Raw genomic sequence first — 17,591 nt, 5'->3', positions numbered from 1 at the left:
CTCCAGAAAAGTATAGTTCACATTAAAAGTATGTTTGCTCCTATAACGAAAGTGGAGGATTGAACTAATTGTCTACATGGTTTAAAATTATTACCTTTCCTTTCTGAATGAGATACCTATTCCAGGAATTCTTAAATCACCCTCTCTTTAGATCATTCTACTCACCACCATGATTACATACTACCTCTGGTTTTGTTTCATATTTTGAACTTGATCCAAATTTCTCACTTGACCATTATAGCACATAGTCAAGCCTGTCTCCTTAATAGCCTTCTCCACGTAAAAGAGCTTTCATTGAAGGTTATACGCTTAATAGAACCTGACTACAGCATAAAATTTGCCAATTCTTTTCTGCGTGAAAGGACACTTTGCAGAAAGTGAAAAGACAATGATGGAATGAGAAAAAAATATTTACAAATCACTCACTTATCCGATAAGGACCCAGTAACCCTAATATATAAAGAACCCTAACAACTCAACAATAAAAAGATGAATAACCCAATTTACAAATGGGCAAAGGATTTGAATGAACATTTCTCCAAAGAAGATTCATAAATGGTCAATAAGGACATGAAAAAAAATGGTCAAAATCATTAGTCACTAGAAAAAGAAAATCAAAATTACAATGAGATACCACTTCACACTCAGAGGATGACTAGAATTAAAAGCAAACAAACAGAAAATAACAAGTGTTGGTAAAGGTTTGGAGAAAATGGAACCTTCACACATTACTGATGGAGATGTAAAATGGTGGCGCCATGTGGAAGCCAGTTTGGCAGTTCTTCAGAAAGTTAAAGATAGAGTCACCATATGACCCAGAAATTTTACACATGGATATTTACTCAAGAGAACTGAAAACATTTGTTCACAAAAGAAACCTGCACACAAATATTTATAGTAGCATTATTTATAAAAGCCAAAAAGTAGAAACAACCCAAGTGCCCATCAACCGATGCAAAGTTAAACAAAATGTGGTTTATTCTTATAATAGAAATATTACTCCGCTATAAAAAAAGAATGAAGTGCTGAACAAGGATGAACCTTGAAAGAAACCAGACATGGAAATCCACATATTGCATGATTCCATTTATATGAAAAGTCCACAATAGCCTAACCCATAGAGACAGAAAGTAGATTAGAGGTTGCCAGTGGGTGGGGAGAAAAGGGAATTGGGAGGTATGAGGTTTCTTTTTGGAATGATGGGAATGGTCCCGAATATACAGTGGTGATGGTTGCACAACATTCAGTGGATGTACTAAAAGCCACTGAATTGCAGTCTTTAAAATAGTTAAAATGGTGATTGATATGTTATGTGAATTTTATCTCAATAAAAACTACCAAAAAAACCCCCACACCTGCCCATTGCCTTTAATTCTACACCAGAAATAAGACAATCATAGGATCTACAAACTTTTTTAAAAAGATCACTTCCGTTGTCTTTGCAAAAGTCAAATATTTTCACATAGGATAAAAATTCCTCATTTTGAGACCAGCAATACTTATTGTAACCCTGTTAAAAACTCAAGCACATTGAAAAATCTCAATTAGTAAATAACTAAGGAAGTAGGGGAAGTAATCAGCATGCTTAGTGAGTACAATTCTACAATTTGCGACAAATAAAATGACATGGCATCCTATTAAGAGCTCTTCAACTTTATACTGGTATAAGAATCCACATTGCCAGCTACCATCCCTGCCTCTGTTTCTGCCAGAAGTGAAAGCTAAGCTATGGTCATCGAGGCACTTCAGAATTCTTTTGAATTTCACACATTATTTTGGACTGAAATGATATGTCTCCATTATATACGTTTCCATAATAGTGTGTACCATTGACTTCCCTGTGCACGATGTTCCTACTTGATCCTCCAGACAGCTTGTTGTATTTCTATTTGTCTTCATAGCATACATGGAGGAGAGGGAGGGATTTAATTTTTTTTTTTTTTTGAGAGGCTGGTAATAGTGTTAAATAACTAACAAAAATTGTCCAGGTCCCAGTAAGAGTGATAACCATGATGTGGTGGGGAAAAAAATTTTTTTTTTCCGAAGTAGTTCTCTCTGGCCTGTGTGTGCATCCCCCTCTCTTCCATTAACTCTTTCATGACTCGGTTCCTCAACCATAATTTGTGGGGTCTAGTGTGAAATAAATATGTGCAGCCCCCTTGTTCAGAAATTACTAAGAACTTCAGAAAAGCATCCGCAAAAGCCACACACTTGGGCGCTGTACACCTCGCAAAGCCGTGGTGTGTGTGTGGGGGGGGGGGGCGGGGCGGGGGGAGACTCCTGGCTCCACTACCTCCTTCCTGTGGTTAGAGGCGAGTTCCTTAAACTCCCAGAACCTCATTTTCTTCACCTGAAACATGAGGCTTATCATCCCCATCTCTCTCGTCGTCGCGGCCAGGATTATTTTTTAACGTCTCAAGCTTGACTACTATCACTTAACACGTTTTTAATGTTCCTGTGGGGAAGGGAGCCCTGAGTATCTCGATGGGGCATGAGTGGCAGGAAAGCCATTTGGTGGATTAAATAAGGGTCCTTCAAAGATTAAGGAAGAGGGGGGCGGGCAGAGAGGGGCTGCTCTCCCTCTCATCTCCGACCTGACACACTTTGCCTCGCCCTGTGTTTTTATTAGCTTGCATCCTCGGCACATCAGTGGCAAGGGTGATGAAACCGGTGGCAGATTTAACTGCCAGGCAGCTGGGTCACTGTCCCGTGGGTCTGGTTGTCATGCTGCGATCTTAAAGTGACCACGGCTGTTTGGGCTGCTGCTTTCCCAAAGACTCGGAGAGAGACCACTGAATAGTTAACCGGTGGGAAGGGGAAGAAAGAGGCTGTTGCTCGCAGAAAGCACAGAGACGCTGCTTTGAGAAATCCCAGGGTGGCTGAATATCAAGAACATGGTTCCTGCTGTGGGCAGCTGTGTGTGCGAAGGGCAGCCTGAGGGCTTAAAATCAAATCTCCAGCACGGGTTGGTGCCCGTCCCCAGGGGCTTGGGCACTGGAGGCAGAAGGCCTGAGCACTGTAAGAGGAAGAAACCCTCACTGCTATCTATCCATGAGGGCTATCACTCGCAGTGATCTTTTTCATTGTTAGCAACCTGTGAATCATGTGTTCTAAGAAAAAAAAAAAAAAAGGAAAGGAAAGGAAAGGAAAGGAAAAGAAGACTAAGGAGAGAGAAAACAGGATGACTTGTTTCACAGGAAAAATCTGCAGGCCCTTACCTGGAACCTCCTCATGTCCCTTGGGTTTCCTGCTGTTTTCAAACAATTCTGATTGCACTTGAGGAAAAATTTTAAAAAGAATCTGTGAAAAGAAAGCAATGTGTTACATTTTTTTTAAGTAAACATGTTTGAAGAGAGAATATCCATGCATTCTATTAGATTTGATTTGAGAGTGATTGTATTTCAGGCCTGGGGAATTTCAGCGGCCCTGCCTGGGAAGGAACATTGCTGACCCTCTGCAATTTGCAAGTTTGGATGTTTTCCGTGGCAAGTCAGCTCCATCACGGCCGGAGGATTGCAAAGTGGTTCCCAAGCGGGGGTTCTGGCTTGTGCTCCCGCCCCAAGTTGCTAGGGGGCTCTCTCAGAAAAAAAAAAAGGGGGGGGGGGCGTTCCAAAGGGGCAGTGACTCCTGCCGAGCAGAAATGTCTCGCTCAGCTCCGAGGTTGAAAATGGCCTGACTTAGCCCAGAGTCCTAGGGGTCCTCCCGTATGTGGCTTTCTGCTGGCCACACACACCTTCCTGCTCACCACCCCCAAACACCCTTACACACAGAGGGGGCCTGATATTTCCAGCCAATGTGTATACAAATCAGAAAATGTTATGTTACCACCCAAAGACAGAGTCAGTCTGTGCAGGGTACACGCTGGGGGTTTTATGATTAATAACAAGAGTGAATGTCCTTTTACTCCTTGTAGATTATCCAGAAAATATAAAGGCACAGAATCACGGTCCGAGGTCATCATTCGCAAGACGTATTTTTTTAAGCCAATAATCTCCTAAATGAACTATTTTGTGCCATTTAAAAATGGGGCATCTTTAATCAGATAAGCACATCCACCAAGAAAAATGGCAGAAGCGGCCTTTTCAGCGATTTACGTATTTAATGTTTGCAATTTTTGTTTCAAAATACAATAAGTTTTTCATTTATTTTACTTGCAGAGTCTTTTTCCTTAAAAAAAAAAAAAATCCAGCTTTTGCAGTGCGAAAGTCCCAGGTGAGCTAGGCCTATTTCCCTTTCTGTTACTATGACAACGAAATTTTACCGCAGTCCCAAAGTCCCTCCAGAACTCTCACATCCATGCCTTGAATTAGAACTTTAAAGGAAAAGATATACATTTCCCCCAGAATTTACCAGCACAAATAAGAAGAAATCAACGGCGCTCCCAAAAATTCTATTTTAAAGCAACGGTTGGTGAGAGGCTCTCACGCTGACCTCGTGTTTATTGTTAATTCTTTACAAATCACACAGAAGAACTAGAGAGCACTCCAACGGATGGTATTTCGCACTTAAAAAAAAAAAAAAGAAAGAAAGGAAACCTGATGGAAAGATAAACAGTAAATGATAAAGGAGGGGAATTGCACTTTTCCGAGCGTTTTTGTTTTTTTTTCTGTGAATCTCTTTTTCTCCAGACTTGCTAAAAATAATTGGTCAAGTGTTGCTGACCCCTATCTAATGAATAAGGTTGGGTGTGAATGGAGACATAACAGCTAACTATTTTCCCATTATTTTATAACATCTGCTTTTCACATCTCTCCTTTCATCTCCTCCGGGGCGGGAGGTGCCCACCCAGGGGCCCCGGAGGACCCGGCGGAGGAAAGGCTCCCGAGGCTGCGCGCGGCGGCGTCCAAGCGCGCAACCTGCCTGCGCTCTCCCAGGGCAGCCGAGGGTCTGCCCGCAGCCCTCGGAGCGCTTCACAGCGAGAGCTGCTTTTATTTAAGAAAAGATGGATTCGGAGTCAGGCGTTCTGTGTTTGCCGGGGAAACAGTCTTGCATTTGTGCGTCCTCCGCAGCCCTCTGCGGGCACCGGCGAGGCGCTGAGCCGCTCTCCGCAGACTCAGAACTTGCCTTTTCCCTGCAAAGTCTCTCCCCAAACAATAGTCCTCACCCGGGCTCCACATCGCCCTCCAGGCCCCATCAGTGCTTTACTTCTCGCCTCCTATATCTCCTCCTATGTCACCTTCACCCTAGTTTACCCCCCCCCACCTCCCCCCAAAAAAATCCCCACTAGAATCAAATCAAGTGCTTTCTCTCACTAACTCCTTGATTTGGGGAAAGTTTTCCCACAATTGGGCTCCTTATAATGCATTCTGTGTGTGTTATACTTCCCCTTACCCACCCCACCCTTCCTCCAAAACGTATCTGGTGAACACATTAATGTTCATGAAGGCGTTATTATAGCAATGGTGCGGTGGGTGGAAAAGTGCAAAGGAGATAAATGTTTACATAAAATCAAATTGATTTAGGGAAACAAGGGGCCTGCTGAAAGGCTTTATTCATTTTTAAATTAGGACCCTTAACAGTTCTTAGCATGGAAAACACCCAGCTTTGCCTCGTTTTTTTTGCTGGTTTTAACCTACACAGCCCCCCTGCACACTGAAGATATAACATTCTTTTCACAAAGGCTAAGAGAGTGGTGGAGGAGCGGGGAGCGGGGGCGGGGGGAGAATTCTCTTATATTGTATAGTACTTTGTAAAAGAGGTATAGTTATTTCTATTTCTAAGTGGCCAGCACCAGAAATTATGGCCTGGATAGTTTACACGTGGACCTAGAAATTAATTTAAAGGAATTCTGGGGCTTACTGACATCTCCAATTTTTTCTCTTTTTTTTTTTTTTGTACTGCCTCCTTGTACCCCTCCACCCATCATGCTCAGGGGCTTGGTACAGAACCCTTTCCTGACCAAACCAGCCATTAACCACAGGGTAACGTTCAGGGAGCAAATCCCCTGGGTCCAGATCCCTCCGAAGGCAGAGCTGCCTGCAAAATGCCAGCTCTCTCTACTCAGAAATGGGGAACCAAAATGAATTTCAAGATTCAGACCAAATGTGTAGATTCTCATCGGGATGGGAGTCATTTTCACTTCCTCCAGACAATGTTGACTACGTAAATGTGATCACCACTCAGCGTGGTACACTTCGCAGGGCCTCTAATCTCCTTCCTTAAGAGTATACACTAACAACTACAGGTTTATCCTCTTTTTATAGATAAAGAGGAACAGAGAGGTGGGATCAGGCATGGAAGCATGCAACAGAATGATGCATCTCAGAGGGAAGGGGTGGGTGAGAAAAGATTAACCAAAGAACTTATATGCATACTAGAGGCCCAGTGCACGAAATTTGTGCACTGGGGGGGGGGGGGGGGGGCACGGTCCCTCAGCCAGGCCTGCTTCCTCTCACAGTCAGGGAGCCCTTGGGGGATGTCTGACTGATGGCTTAGGCCTGCTCCCAAGCCAGCAGTCATCCTTAGCGCTGCCGCAGAGCCGCTGCACTCACCAGCCATAAGCCCGGCTCGGGGCTTCTGGCTGAGCAGCTCTCCCCTGTGGGAGCACACTGACCACCAGGGGGCAGCTCCTGTGTTGAGTGTCTGCCCCCGGTGGTCAGTGTGCGTCAAAGCGGTCGGTTGTTCTGCTGTTCAGTCGATTTGCATATTACCCTTTTATTATATAAGGTATGCATAACCCATGAACACAGACAATAGTGCAGTGAAGGCCTGGGGAGGGGGTGGCAGCAGGGTGGAGGGGAGTCCATGGTGGGAAAAAGGAGAACATCTGTAGTACTTTCAATAATAAAGATACATTTACAATTATGAACTCAAGTAAACTTTAATTGAAAAATAATTTTTAAAAAAGAATACTCCCCCCCCCCCCAAAAAAAAAGTGAATTCAAGCCCTCAGATTTCAATCAAGTTCCTAGGTCAACCAAAGGGCATTCCTTCACTCTACAAATATTTATTAAATGCTGACAGTGAGCTAGTCTTGATCTGCTACCAACTAACTTTGTAACCAAGTTACCTCGCTTCTCTGGGCCTTGGTTTCTTCAAGTGTTAGGAGAGTTTAACCAGATTATCCCTAGGGTTGCTTCCAGCATTACCATTCTATGCGTGCTAAGAAAAACACGGAGAGTTGAAAACCCACTAGAAATGGCTACATTGGAGGCAGAAACCACTGAAGGCAAAAAGATCATCACTTATTGAAGCCCAGCTGGAGGGGGGTACAGGGGTTTTCTGAGAGATATATCAAGCCCACTGCTCTGAGACTGAAAGAAAAGAGGCAGGGATGGCTGGTTGGTAGAAAATGGAGCATCTTGGCTGATGCCTCGGTCGGAGCTGGTGGTATCATGAGGTTGATGGGCAGGTTGCTGAGCGAGATGCACCTTCCCTTAGCATCCTTTCTCTATGCTTCCAAGGCAGGAGAAGGTGGCTCAGGAATATCATGGACCACAGCCATCTCTGTCCCTGCTCACCATCCTTTGTGGTCCATCAGCTGAAGGGTACAAGGGTCACAGAGGACAGGGGAAGAAGGCTAGCCAAATGCCTATTCTGTGCCATGCTATGTTCTTGATACTCATTGCCTCATTTATTTTTCACAACTTTGTAAGTGGCAAATCATCTCACAGCTAGGAAAAACAAAGGCGCCAAGAATTTATAAATTTGCCCAAGACCACACAGCTGGTAAGTGATGAAACAAGAATTTAAACCTTGGCCTTTCTGGCAACAAGTTCCATCTGGCGTTCCATGTTTCCTGCACCAATTAGGTTGTGGTGATGGTTGCAAGGCTCTGTGAATATACTAAAAACCATTGAACTGTACACTTGGAATGGGTGAAGTTTATAGTATGTAAATAATATTTCAATATGGCTGTTTAAAAAAAACTTCAGAGCCCTGGCTGGTGCGGTTCAGTTTGATGGAGTCATCCAGTACACTGAAAGGTTTTGGGTTTGATCCCCAGTAGGAGTGTGTATGGGAGGCAACTGATCAATGTTTCTCTCTCTCTCTCTCTCTCTCTCTCTCTCTCTCTCTCTCTCTCTCTCTTCCTTCCTTTCTCTAAAATCAATGAACATATTGTTGGCTGAGAATTTAAAAGAAAAAAAAAAACATGGTCTAAAAAGGCAAAAACAGCAACAATAACAACAAAACTATAAAGGATTCAGGTTTCTCGGAGACTGAAGGATGATAGCACACCAAGAGGAAAACATTAGGTCAAAGATAGTGGCATGGAAGTAAATGCCACTAGTTGAAAACCCCTGGTGAATTCATTTATTTACTGACTTGATCAGTTATTAAGTATGGAATATTTGCCACCACTTTTCAGGCACGATGGCAAACAAGATGGACAAAATCCTTACCCTCATGGAATACACAACCAAACTATTCAAAATATGCTTCTTCATATTCTGAGATGAGTCTGGAGACCTCTGAATAAAGGGTCTGAGTACAATCCCAGTGGCTTACCTAGTACCCAATAAATCTCTTCTCTTCCCCATTCTCTGGAATATTGGAGCACTCAGCACTGTCTACGTTAGCATGAAAGCTTCTAGGTGGCTCTAGACAAGTGCTGAGCATATCCCAGATAGAAACTGAGATGCAAACTAGATGCACAAATAGGATGTAGAGTTAAGGTCTGGTGTTAGGACAGGAAAGGATCTCTAAACCACAGGAAGGGTAACCACTTAATATTCATGCCATATCCTAGGATTATAACCAATGATCTGACTAGTACAGAACACAGTATAATATTTCTCCAGATGTGTGGAAGCGGCCATTCAATTTACCTCCAATTTGAAATCCAAACTCTAGTGCCTTCTAAGAAATTGTAATGCATAACATCTTTAGGAGAGCTCTATGGAAGGCACAAAAGCTTCTTTAAACAAAAAGATTAGAGGAGGTGTATATCAAAAGAATGTGAACTTGGCACTAGTAACAGCTACCATTATGCAGAGCCTTACTCTATGAAAAATAATTTGTAAAACACCTTTCATTTTGAAATTTATTTCCTTTAAAAAGATCTAATTCTGCCTACTCTGGAAACAACCTCTGCGATGATATGGCTACATCTATGCACCATGGGGGTGCGAGCACCCTCCAGGCTCTCCAAGGACCAAGCACGGGTTTGCTGTAGTATCTGGTTCTCTCGCTGCCACCATGGCCACATAAGAAGGCTGGATCACTAAAGTCTGAGCCATTTCAGAATTAGCCTCAAACACTGTAGGTGCTTAAAGGTCTATGTCCATTGATTTTTGAGGAAAACACAATTTATCTGGATTAATTACTAAACCTCCTTTTCCAGAGTCCTATAAATTAAAATACAATTGGCTTCCCTTGTTTGGGAGTGTTTCTGAAAATAAGGTAACCCCTTTCCTTTAAAACACTCTCATATCATTTCTGAGCGCTACCAAGTATAGGGATAGGCTGGACCATAAAACTGTGTGTGAAAGGAATGGACAGTTGCCTCTCTTCTCCCAGGACCCTCTCAAGCTAACATCCTTTGAGAAGTCGTCAGAGTGAGAGCCTGAGCTGGAGAGCCCGAGGGCCACTTGCTCACTCTGCGCTATGTGGTAGGAAAACCCCTGGGTGATTGGTTTCCACTCGTCACTAGTGTAAAGCACAATGATAATGGTCCAGCTTTAATCTAGGTCTTTGCTGTGATATCCTCTTTGAACCTTCCAGCAACAGAGAACTCATTTTCCTCCCCCCAAACCTCCAACAGAATCCAAACCCGGCAGTCCACGTAAGGTACGCGCAGCCTCGGCCTGAACACCACTTGTTTTTGAGAAATCTGTTGATGGTTTAGGTGTCAGCCCAGGTAAGAAGCTCCAATGACCTAATGAGAGTCTCACTTAAGTCCACAAATTTAAGTAGACTCTGGGATGTCAGACTCTCCATGAGTTCTTACTGTGCCCTATAGACTTGACAATAGGGCATCTGAGAACGCATGGTACTTGAGATTTGCTTGGTAAGATGGCGCTGGTGCAAAGGTCCAAGAAGATCCATGGAAAGGGGGAGATGGCTTAAAATTTTTAAATGAGTGGCTACTTCAGGCTTAAATCAAATACTCATTTTTATAAGCTGATTTTCTATGTAATCCATTTATTATACAAGCCCTTAAAAAGTAAATATCTATATATATACTAATAAAAGGCTAAGTGACCGACCGAATATCTGTCTAACTCTCTGACAGACTGGCTAGTACATATGACATGCACTGGCAATTTAAAAATAAATGTTGATTCGCATATGCGTGATACACATAAAGCTTTTACTGGCGCCAATTGCATGCATGTTTTAATTTTATAATACTATATTATATATACTGTTTTGATGTGTAATTTTTTGCAGTAACGTAATTACCACACGAATCTTTCTTCTAATTAATTTCCCTTCAATGTGCACGAATCTGTGCACTGGGCCACTAGTAAATACATTAACAGAGTAGGTATAGACTCTAGTCTCCATACATTCCTATGGAAGGCTCATATTACCACTAAAGCTTATTCACCTAGACTTTTTCAATAAAAGGCCATTTCAGATCCAAAAAATGTAAGTTAACAGAAATTTTTAAGCAATAAATTTTCTTACTTCCAACTATAGTCAACCTCTCTAACTGCACTTAGCTAAGGACTAGTTATGATGATGATTATAGTAATAACTAGAGGCCTGGTGCACGAATTCATGCATGGATGGGGTCCCTTGGCCTGGCCGGCGATTGGGACCAATCGGGGCCATCTCACCCAGTCCTGATTGGGGCCAATCGGGGCTGGCTGGCGGGGGGGAGGGACCGTGGGAGGTTGGCTGGCCATGGGGCCATCTCACCCAGTCCTGATTGGGGCCAATCGGGGCTGGCCGGCGGGGGGGAGGGGCCGTGGGAGGTTGGCTGGCCACGGGAGGTTGGCTGAGGGAGTGCAATAACCACCAGGGAGCAGCCCTGAGTCAAGAGTCTGCCCCCTGGTGGTCACTGCACATCATAGCTACCGACTGGTCATTCAGTCAACAGGTCATTCAGTCAACCAGTCGTAACGGTCGCTTAGGCTTTTATATATATAGCTAAATAGCTTGTATTTATTCACCACATATTGTTTGTCATGCATGCTTTCATTTAATCCCCCCAACTCTGAGAGTAAGAGAATTAACCTCCCCATTTTACAGAGGAGATGAAAAAGGCTCAGAAAGGTCAGATTACTTTCCCAAGGTCAGTTAGTAAGTGGAAGAGCTAAGAGTAGAATTCTGGTTTGCCTGACTCTTTGAAATATATTGCTCTGACAGGAGCTTGGCGAAGCTTCTTTTGAAGGAGAGGTGGGACACATTGCCAAGCAGCCCTTTGTTGTAAGAGACTAGTGCCTTGTCGATCTACTTGGGGGGGGGCGGGGGTCACAGCACATCCTTCATCTTACTCCCTGGATATGAGAGTGGAGTCATTCTTCGTGTTGCAAAACAAAACAAGGAAACAAACAAAAAAAAAGTCTTTCATTTCTGTCAGGGACTTCATTCTCTAGGAATTCTGTGGCTATTTTGGAATATGCAGAGGAAGATAAGCAAGTCTATCAGAAATTTGGAAAACAAGATGTCTCAAGAACCCACATGGTCCAAAGATGGCACAGATCACATAGCTGCAGCCCTCTGCAAAAAGGATGTAGAAGACTGCTTGAGTGTGAGGAAGACTCAAGGCCATTTGTCCATCAAGACTATAATGAAAAAAGCCTAAAGTCATATGTGTAACATAAGTTGAATTAAACCTTGGAAACCATTTTTTTTGAGAATCAAGTCAACAAAGCTAACTTTAGAAAGAATTACCTGAGGGACAGAGGGGATTCTCCTACAGTGGAGATGTTTAAATAGACCATCGAGTTAATTCCTTTCATAGCAGATAATTTCAGACTTTGGGGTGTCCTTAGCAAGCCATTTTCACACAATGTCGAGTCTTCTGTAATTATTATTATAGTTATTATTTGCTTACTTAATATTTATTGGGGACCTTTACTTCCTTCCTTTGTAACATGAACTCGTAGGCAGTAGTGAGGAATAGTTATGCATGCACAGTGTTTGGGTAAATGCCTGATACCTAGTAAGTTAGCTCCTTCACCTTTCACCAGGCATATTTGTGCCCCGTGTCCCCTGAATTGCCCCTTTTTCCCTGCCCTCCCCCCCCCCCCCGTTTTAAAATGGCCTGCTTTCCATACCAAGTTACCAGAGTCTTGCCACAAATTCAAATCTTGTTCTTCCTCTACATTCCTTATTTTTTTCACTATTAATATATATTCCACTTGTAGATCTTCCCTTAATTTTTAGGGAGAGGTTTTTTTTTTTTTAAAAAAAAAGAAATCTGTAATTAATCTACACAACAGATTGCAGGAAGAGAACAAAAACAACCAAAGATGAAGGGCCTAAATCCTCGTCACTGTTTTCAGTAAACAATGGGCAGGCAAAATAGTTCAGAGCTACTTACACTGACTCTGGTTCCTACCTGGCAACAGGCCATTTTCTATTTGGCATTCACGCCAATTACAAGCTCCTGGAAGTGGCATTTCAGTTTGGCAATAGTGCCTTCGTTACCAAACACACAGCCTCAGGAGTAAGATCTGCTATATTCATTTAGGCACCAGGAGGGAGCGACTTCCCCCACTGTGTAATCTGACTCCATATCGATAGACTTCATTTCAAAGCCATTTCATGATTTCTTCTGGAGGGAATGTCTCCCACAGCTCCAGTGGCAAGCAACTGACTGTAAACAGTGGCCGAGGTGCCAAAACAAGGAGGCCACTTGGATTCTCCACTTATTTTTGACCAGCAACACACTGCAGTTTCCGAGAACCAGAGGTTATAGGTTAGAATATTTTTTTTCTTCTACATTCAGACACATCTTCCCTCTCCTGAATTCCATTACTTGGCACTACGAGACTCAACAGGGGAAAAGCCTCTAAAGAAAAGTCCTTGTGTTTGCACTCGAATGGAAATCTGACACCATTAATGAAAATAATCATTGAACTCTTTGGGCCTGACGTGGAATGAAACACACTAAGAGCATGTTTGTAATTCCAATTGTCCTCACAAAATGTCTTTGGAGGGCTCATTGCAATGTGCACGGCTCCATAGTCCTCGTTTTTTCTTTTTTTTAAAAAAAAAACTGTTTCCTCTTTTTTTGCTGCATCCCTTCCTCTTTCTTCTCATTAAGAAAAGGGAAAAAGACGGAGTGAAACCGAACATACAGACTGAGTTCAGGAAACATCTTTCAGTGAGGCTTCAGAATTAGAATACAAATCTATTTCCCTTTCTAATGCCATGACTACTCGGGTGAGGGAGAGAAATGAAGTTATTAGCCAGCCATCAGCTTAATGGGTCCTTACCGTCCTATTTCCTTAGTGCCCCTTCTGCCGTCTTCCCTTCCCCCTTCGTCCTAGGCCCTCCCCCCAAGCTCATCTATGCTAGGCTGAGCAGTGAACACCAATTACACCAAGAGCCCTTTGCTGCTGCCTGGTCCGCTGGTTTTACTGTTTTGCCAGATGGTTGAGGCCAATGTGTAAAACTCTCTACCCTACCATTAATTCATAACTTGGTAATAACTTTCCCACGGCTCCAGGAAATTGAAATGAAGTGCAAATGTGAATATTTGGAAAGGGAATCAAGGTTGGACAACTCTTCTGCACCTGCCAGAAGAGATACCAGTCAGACAAAAAGGTACCCACAGGCTGAAATGCTACTTTCCCGAAGCTAAGTCTGACTGATTCAATAAGCAATATTGGAAAAAGTGGCGAACGAAGTTCATAGTTTGGGCTTCTCCTGTCATAGCTTTCTCTCTGCAGTTTTCAGCTTTATACCTATTGCACCTATGGGTCCATTCACTAGTGACCTTGAATTTGAGCATCTATGTAATATTATATTCTTATGACAGAGTCATAGATTAGCAGATATGAGTGCATTCTCTTGCTAAGACAGGACACCATCCAATGTTTGTTAGCATCATTAAACTAAAACTGACTTTTCACCTGCTCCCATACCATATGCAGCTGCAAATTTTTAAATTAAACTATGAAGCCATGCATAAATTTACATATATTACAGACTAGCCTCTCCATTTAACATGCAAATGTACTCCAATGTTTCAGAACACCTTCTGTCGCTAATTAATTTGCTGAATTATAATTAGACTAATCCTGCATAATTAATAAGCACAGATTTTTTTTTAATTTGTAAGCAGCTTGAGGAGATCATTCACTTCCTTCTATAAACTGCTAAGTAAGTGTTAAAAAAATCTGGAAAGAACATGTGTGAAAAGGTATGTTTGATGTCGCATACAAACTCAAACTAGCGTGGAAGATACAGAAGTCAGTATTGATAAAGGTACATGTTTGAAGCCAACATTCAAACAATAAAAAAAAAAATGCACTGAGGATGGGGACTAATTCCCCCTTTGTCTCCTTGTATATAGTATTTTATTCTCTGCCTTCTATCCGTGGGATCTTCTAAGATCACAGAGGCGGGAGAGGATTAAAGTAACCGTATGTTGTATTAGGAGAGATAATGATATTAACACTCCACTGTATATCAAAACACTCTGTGCATGCTGGGTGCTTATAAGCCCCTTTGATGGTATTTGGAATCATTTTCATTTTGGCTGCCAAAAACACCCGAGATGCATCCAGTGGAAACAATTAAGTTCCATTAGTACTGTATCCTTTCGGTAATGATTACAATGAAGGGTCCTTCTTTAAAGCTGAAGAGCACAGTCTCAAAGAAACGTAGGCATCTGTGTGCTTGAACACGTGAAACTATATAATTTTACAGCCAAGCATGAAGCTGGATTTTGACCCGAAAAATAAACCAGGATGAGGGGAGCTCAAGGTAAGGCAGATGACTTGCTGGAAAATCCTAAATACGGTGGGAATCTGGAAGGCCAAGGTAAGCTTAATAGATAGTCATGCAAATTGAGAATGAATCTAGAAAGTGGGAGATGCACGCTCTGGCAGGGGAAGTGCTTACATTTCAAAGAGAGGAGAAATAATTTTAGAGAAAATACTGAGCTCCTTGGTCCTTGCACTCGGCAAAATCACTAATGGTAGTGGCCCAAAGGTTCTTGGGCCAAAAGAAGAGGGCCACCCGAATGTGCCTGGCTTTTTATCACTGCAATTTCGTGTTTTGCAGTGACTCTGTACACAACAGACACTTCCTCTGAAGGATGGGAAACCATTTGCCCGGGTTTCTTACCATAACTCCTCACTATTGACCATAAATATAGGGACAAAGCTAGGACATACGCTAGCCTTGGAGTTGAGAAGAAAGTTAAAAAGATCACAAGCACCTCCGAGGCCTGTGGCCACCGCCCGGAGCAGATGCCGGGGAGCCCGACTGAGGGGAATCTCTGGAGGTTCAGCCTAGATTCCTGTTTCTTCTCCTTGTCTAGAAGGAGAACCCGAGGCAGCTCCCTCATGGGGCCATCGCGGTGACTGACCGGGTGAGGAACTATTTTGAAAGCACCTGGGAAAAGCTGCCACAATTTCTCTGAGCGATGGTATTACTTGGAGAGTTTTGGAAACATCTGACATGTGGGCAGTTTTTCTGAGTCAAACCATAGGCTCTGCCTTTAGCCCCCATCTAAGGAGGTTAAATGGTTCAGGAAGATTTTTTAAAGCAAGAAAGGGAGCTTTCTGTGCCGTTCACTGTTGCTCAGAAGGAACATAACAACAGCTGGGATAATGATACCAGTAAGAGGCAAAAGTTAGTTTCTTCCGAAAAATATATGATAATGTCTTCACTTTTCAAGAAAAAATCATGCTGATGTTCTATGCTTATCTTTAGACTCTCCATATTCCATTTTGAGTGGTTATAATAGGAAACCTGACTTCTCTCCAGCCAGAATGTGTGAAAGGAGGGTCTCCCCATCTCCCATAAAGTGCTGGGCCGAGCCCCACTACTGGAGCAGAGCTTTGAGATGGAAGAGCCAGATAACTCACTCAGTCAAGTCCCATGTATTTACAGGCGAGTGGTTTGGTTTAAGTTTGAGGTTTTTTAAAAATATTTTCTTTAGCGTTGCCCAATTTCAAAATATGTGCCAGTGGGAAAGAGTAGAGAGGACACAATTGTGATCCATGTGAAGCTGGCTTTTGAGAAATTCCCGACATGTCCTTAGGAAGAAAGAGATTTGACTCTGTGGCTAGCGCATCTTCGGCTAACGCATTTCCCCCTCATCTGTGCATTCCAGGAAATTTCTCTCATTTTATATTTTTGGCGGGAGGATTTTCCTCCACAAACATTCTAGTTTATGCTTTGATTCATTCTCTCTCCTTCCCTTTCTTTCCTTTCTTCTCTCTCTCTCCCCAGTTCCCAAATTCAAGATGGGATGTTGTGCTTTTTAAGGGCTTCATAGACATTGATGGGGGGAGATGAGTTGGGAAGAAGGGGTGACAGAAGAAAATAAACCAAAATAATTACATCAAGGCTCTATTTCATCTAGAGAAGCATCATGCCACCTCCTCTCTAGCCACCAAGACCCATATTCACAGCTAATATAACCTTCACGCCAACAAAGGAAAAAAGAAAGAACGTGTAACCTGACAGGTAGCAGGTGGTACATATGGAATTATCATTGGCTATTAACACCAGGTCGGGTATCATATTAGCCACTTTCAGACTGCATTTGCCAAACCCACATAAAATTTAAAACCAGGTATTTCAATATTGTGTCGCTGCCTTAGCAAAATAGATTTTCTTATGTTACCCATAGTAGAGTCAGCCACCTTTCATTAGAATTTTTTAAACTTTTTTTCTTAAAGGAAGAACTAAATCTAGTTGATATAAAAAAGAAACTGGGACAAAAATCAGGTCAAGAATTTGATACAAAAAAGCATTCAGATATGGCTAATATTCCAGGGTGTTGTCTGTCGGTTTAGCATGCCACGATTACATTAATGTAATCTCAACCCAACTCCTGTCATCTCCATGAGGTTTCAGGAATCAGTCATTATTTCCAATTTTTTTTTAGAATTCAAACTTTATCGATTCTAAAGTCTCTATTAACTCTATAGGAATCACTAACTTTTTGGAGCTTTCCAAATCTTAGTACCAAACATGGGACCTTTCTTTTAAATGCCAGTAAGAGATTTCCCCCTTTTCTTCATTATCTAATACCACTGCATTTTGGATTCACTCTGGTCATCTCACAGAGACCACTAACTAGTCAGTGGTCACTTCTCCTATGAGTAGATAACAAGAATCTCTTCCTTCATTTTCTCTTTGAAAAACTGAGGCTCCAACAACAACAAAAAAAAAACGTGTAGTGATGGAACCAGGACCCATCTAGCCCCAAGCACTCTGTACTGGGAATACACACAGTCTCTGGGCACTTCTCCTGCTCTGGCCTACATGTCTAATCTTTCTCCTCCATACCATATCAGACTGATGCTCAGAAATATTCTGGTTTACTAAAACAAGGTGAAACCGAGCCTCTGTATTTCTTTTTCAAACATATTTCATTGATTTTTTTTTTTTTAAGAGAGAGAGCGGAAGTGGGGGGGGAGAGAGAGAGAGAGAGAATCATAGATCTAGAGGGAAACATTGATTGGCTGCCTCCTGTATGCCCCCTACTGACAACCTTTCAGTGCACCAGA

General features: G+C 42.5%; 1 protein-coding gene across 8 annotated transcripts in view; it reads right to left on the bottom strand.

Annotated features, from left to right (window-relative positions):
• The window catches only part of EBF2 (EBF transcription factor 2), a 200,905-nt gene that overhangs the window by 59,744 nt on the left and 123,570 nt on the right, over window positions 1-17,591 (bottom strand). For all 8 annotated transcript variants that reach the window (XM_054716793.1, XM_054716795.1, XM_054716792.1 and 5 more), the window contains one exon: window positions 3,219-3,300. In XM_054716793.1, the coding sequence (XP_054572768.1) occupies window positions 3,219-3,300 (82 nt within the window). The remainder of the gene's footprint in view (window positions 1-3,218; window positions 3,301-17,591) is intronic.

Source organism: Eptesicus fuscus, chromosome 6, assembly GCF_027574615.1.
Source record: "Eptesicus fuscus isolate TK198812 chromosome 6, DD_ASM_mEF_20220401, whole genome shotgun sequence".
Classification (NCBI taxonomy): domain Eukaryota; kingdom Metazoa; phylum Chordata; class Mammalia; order Chiroptera; family Vespertilionidae; genus Eptesicus; species Eptesicus fuscus.
This window is presented reverse-complemented; position numbering and strand designations above follow the sequence as displayed.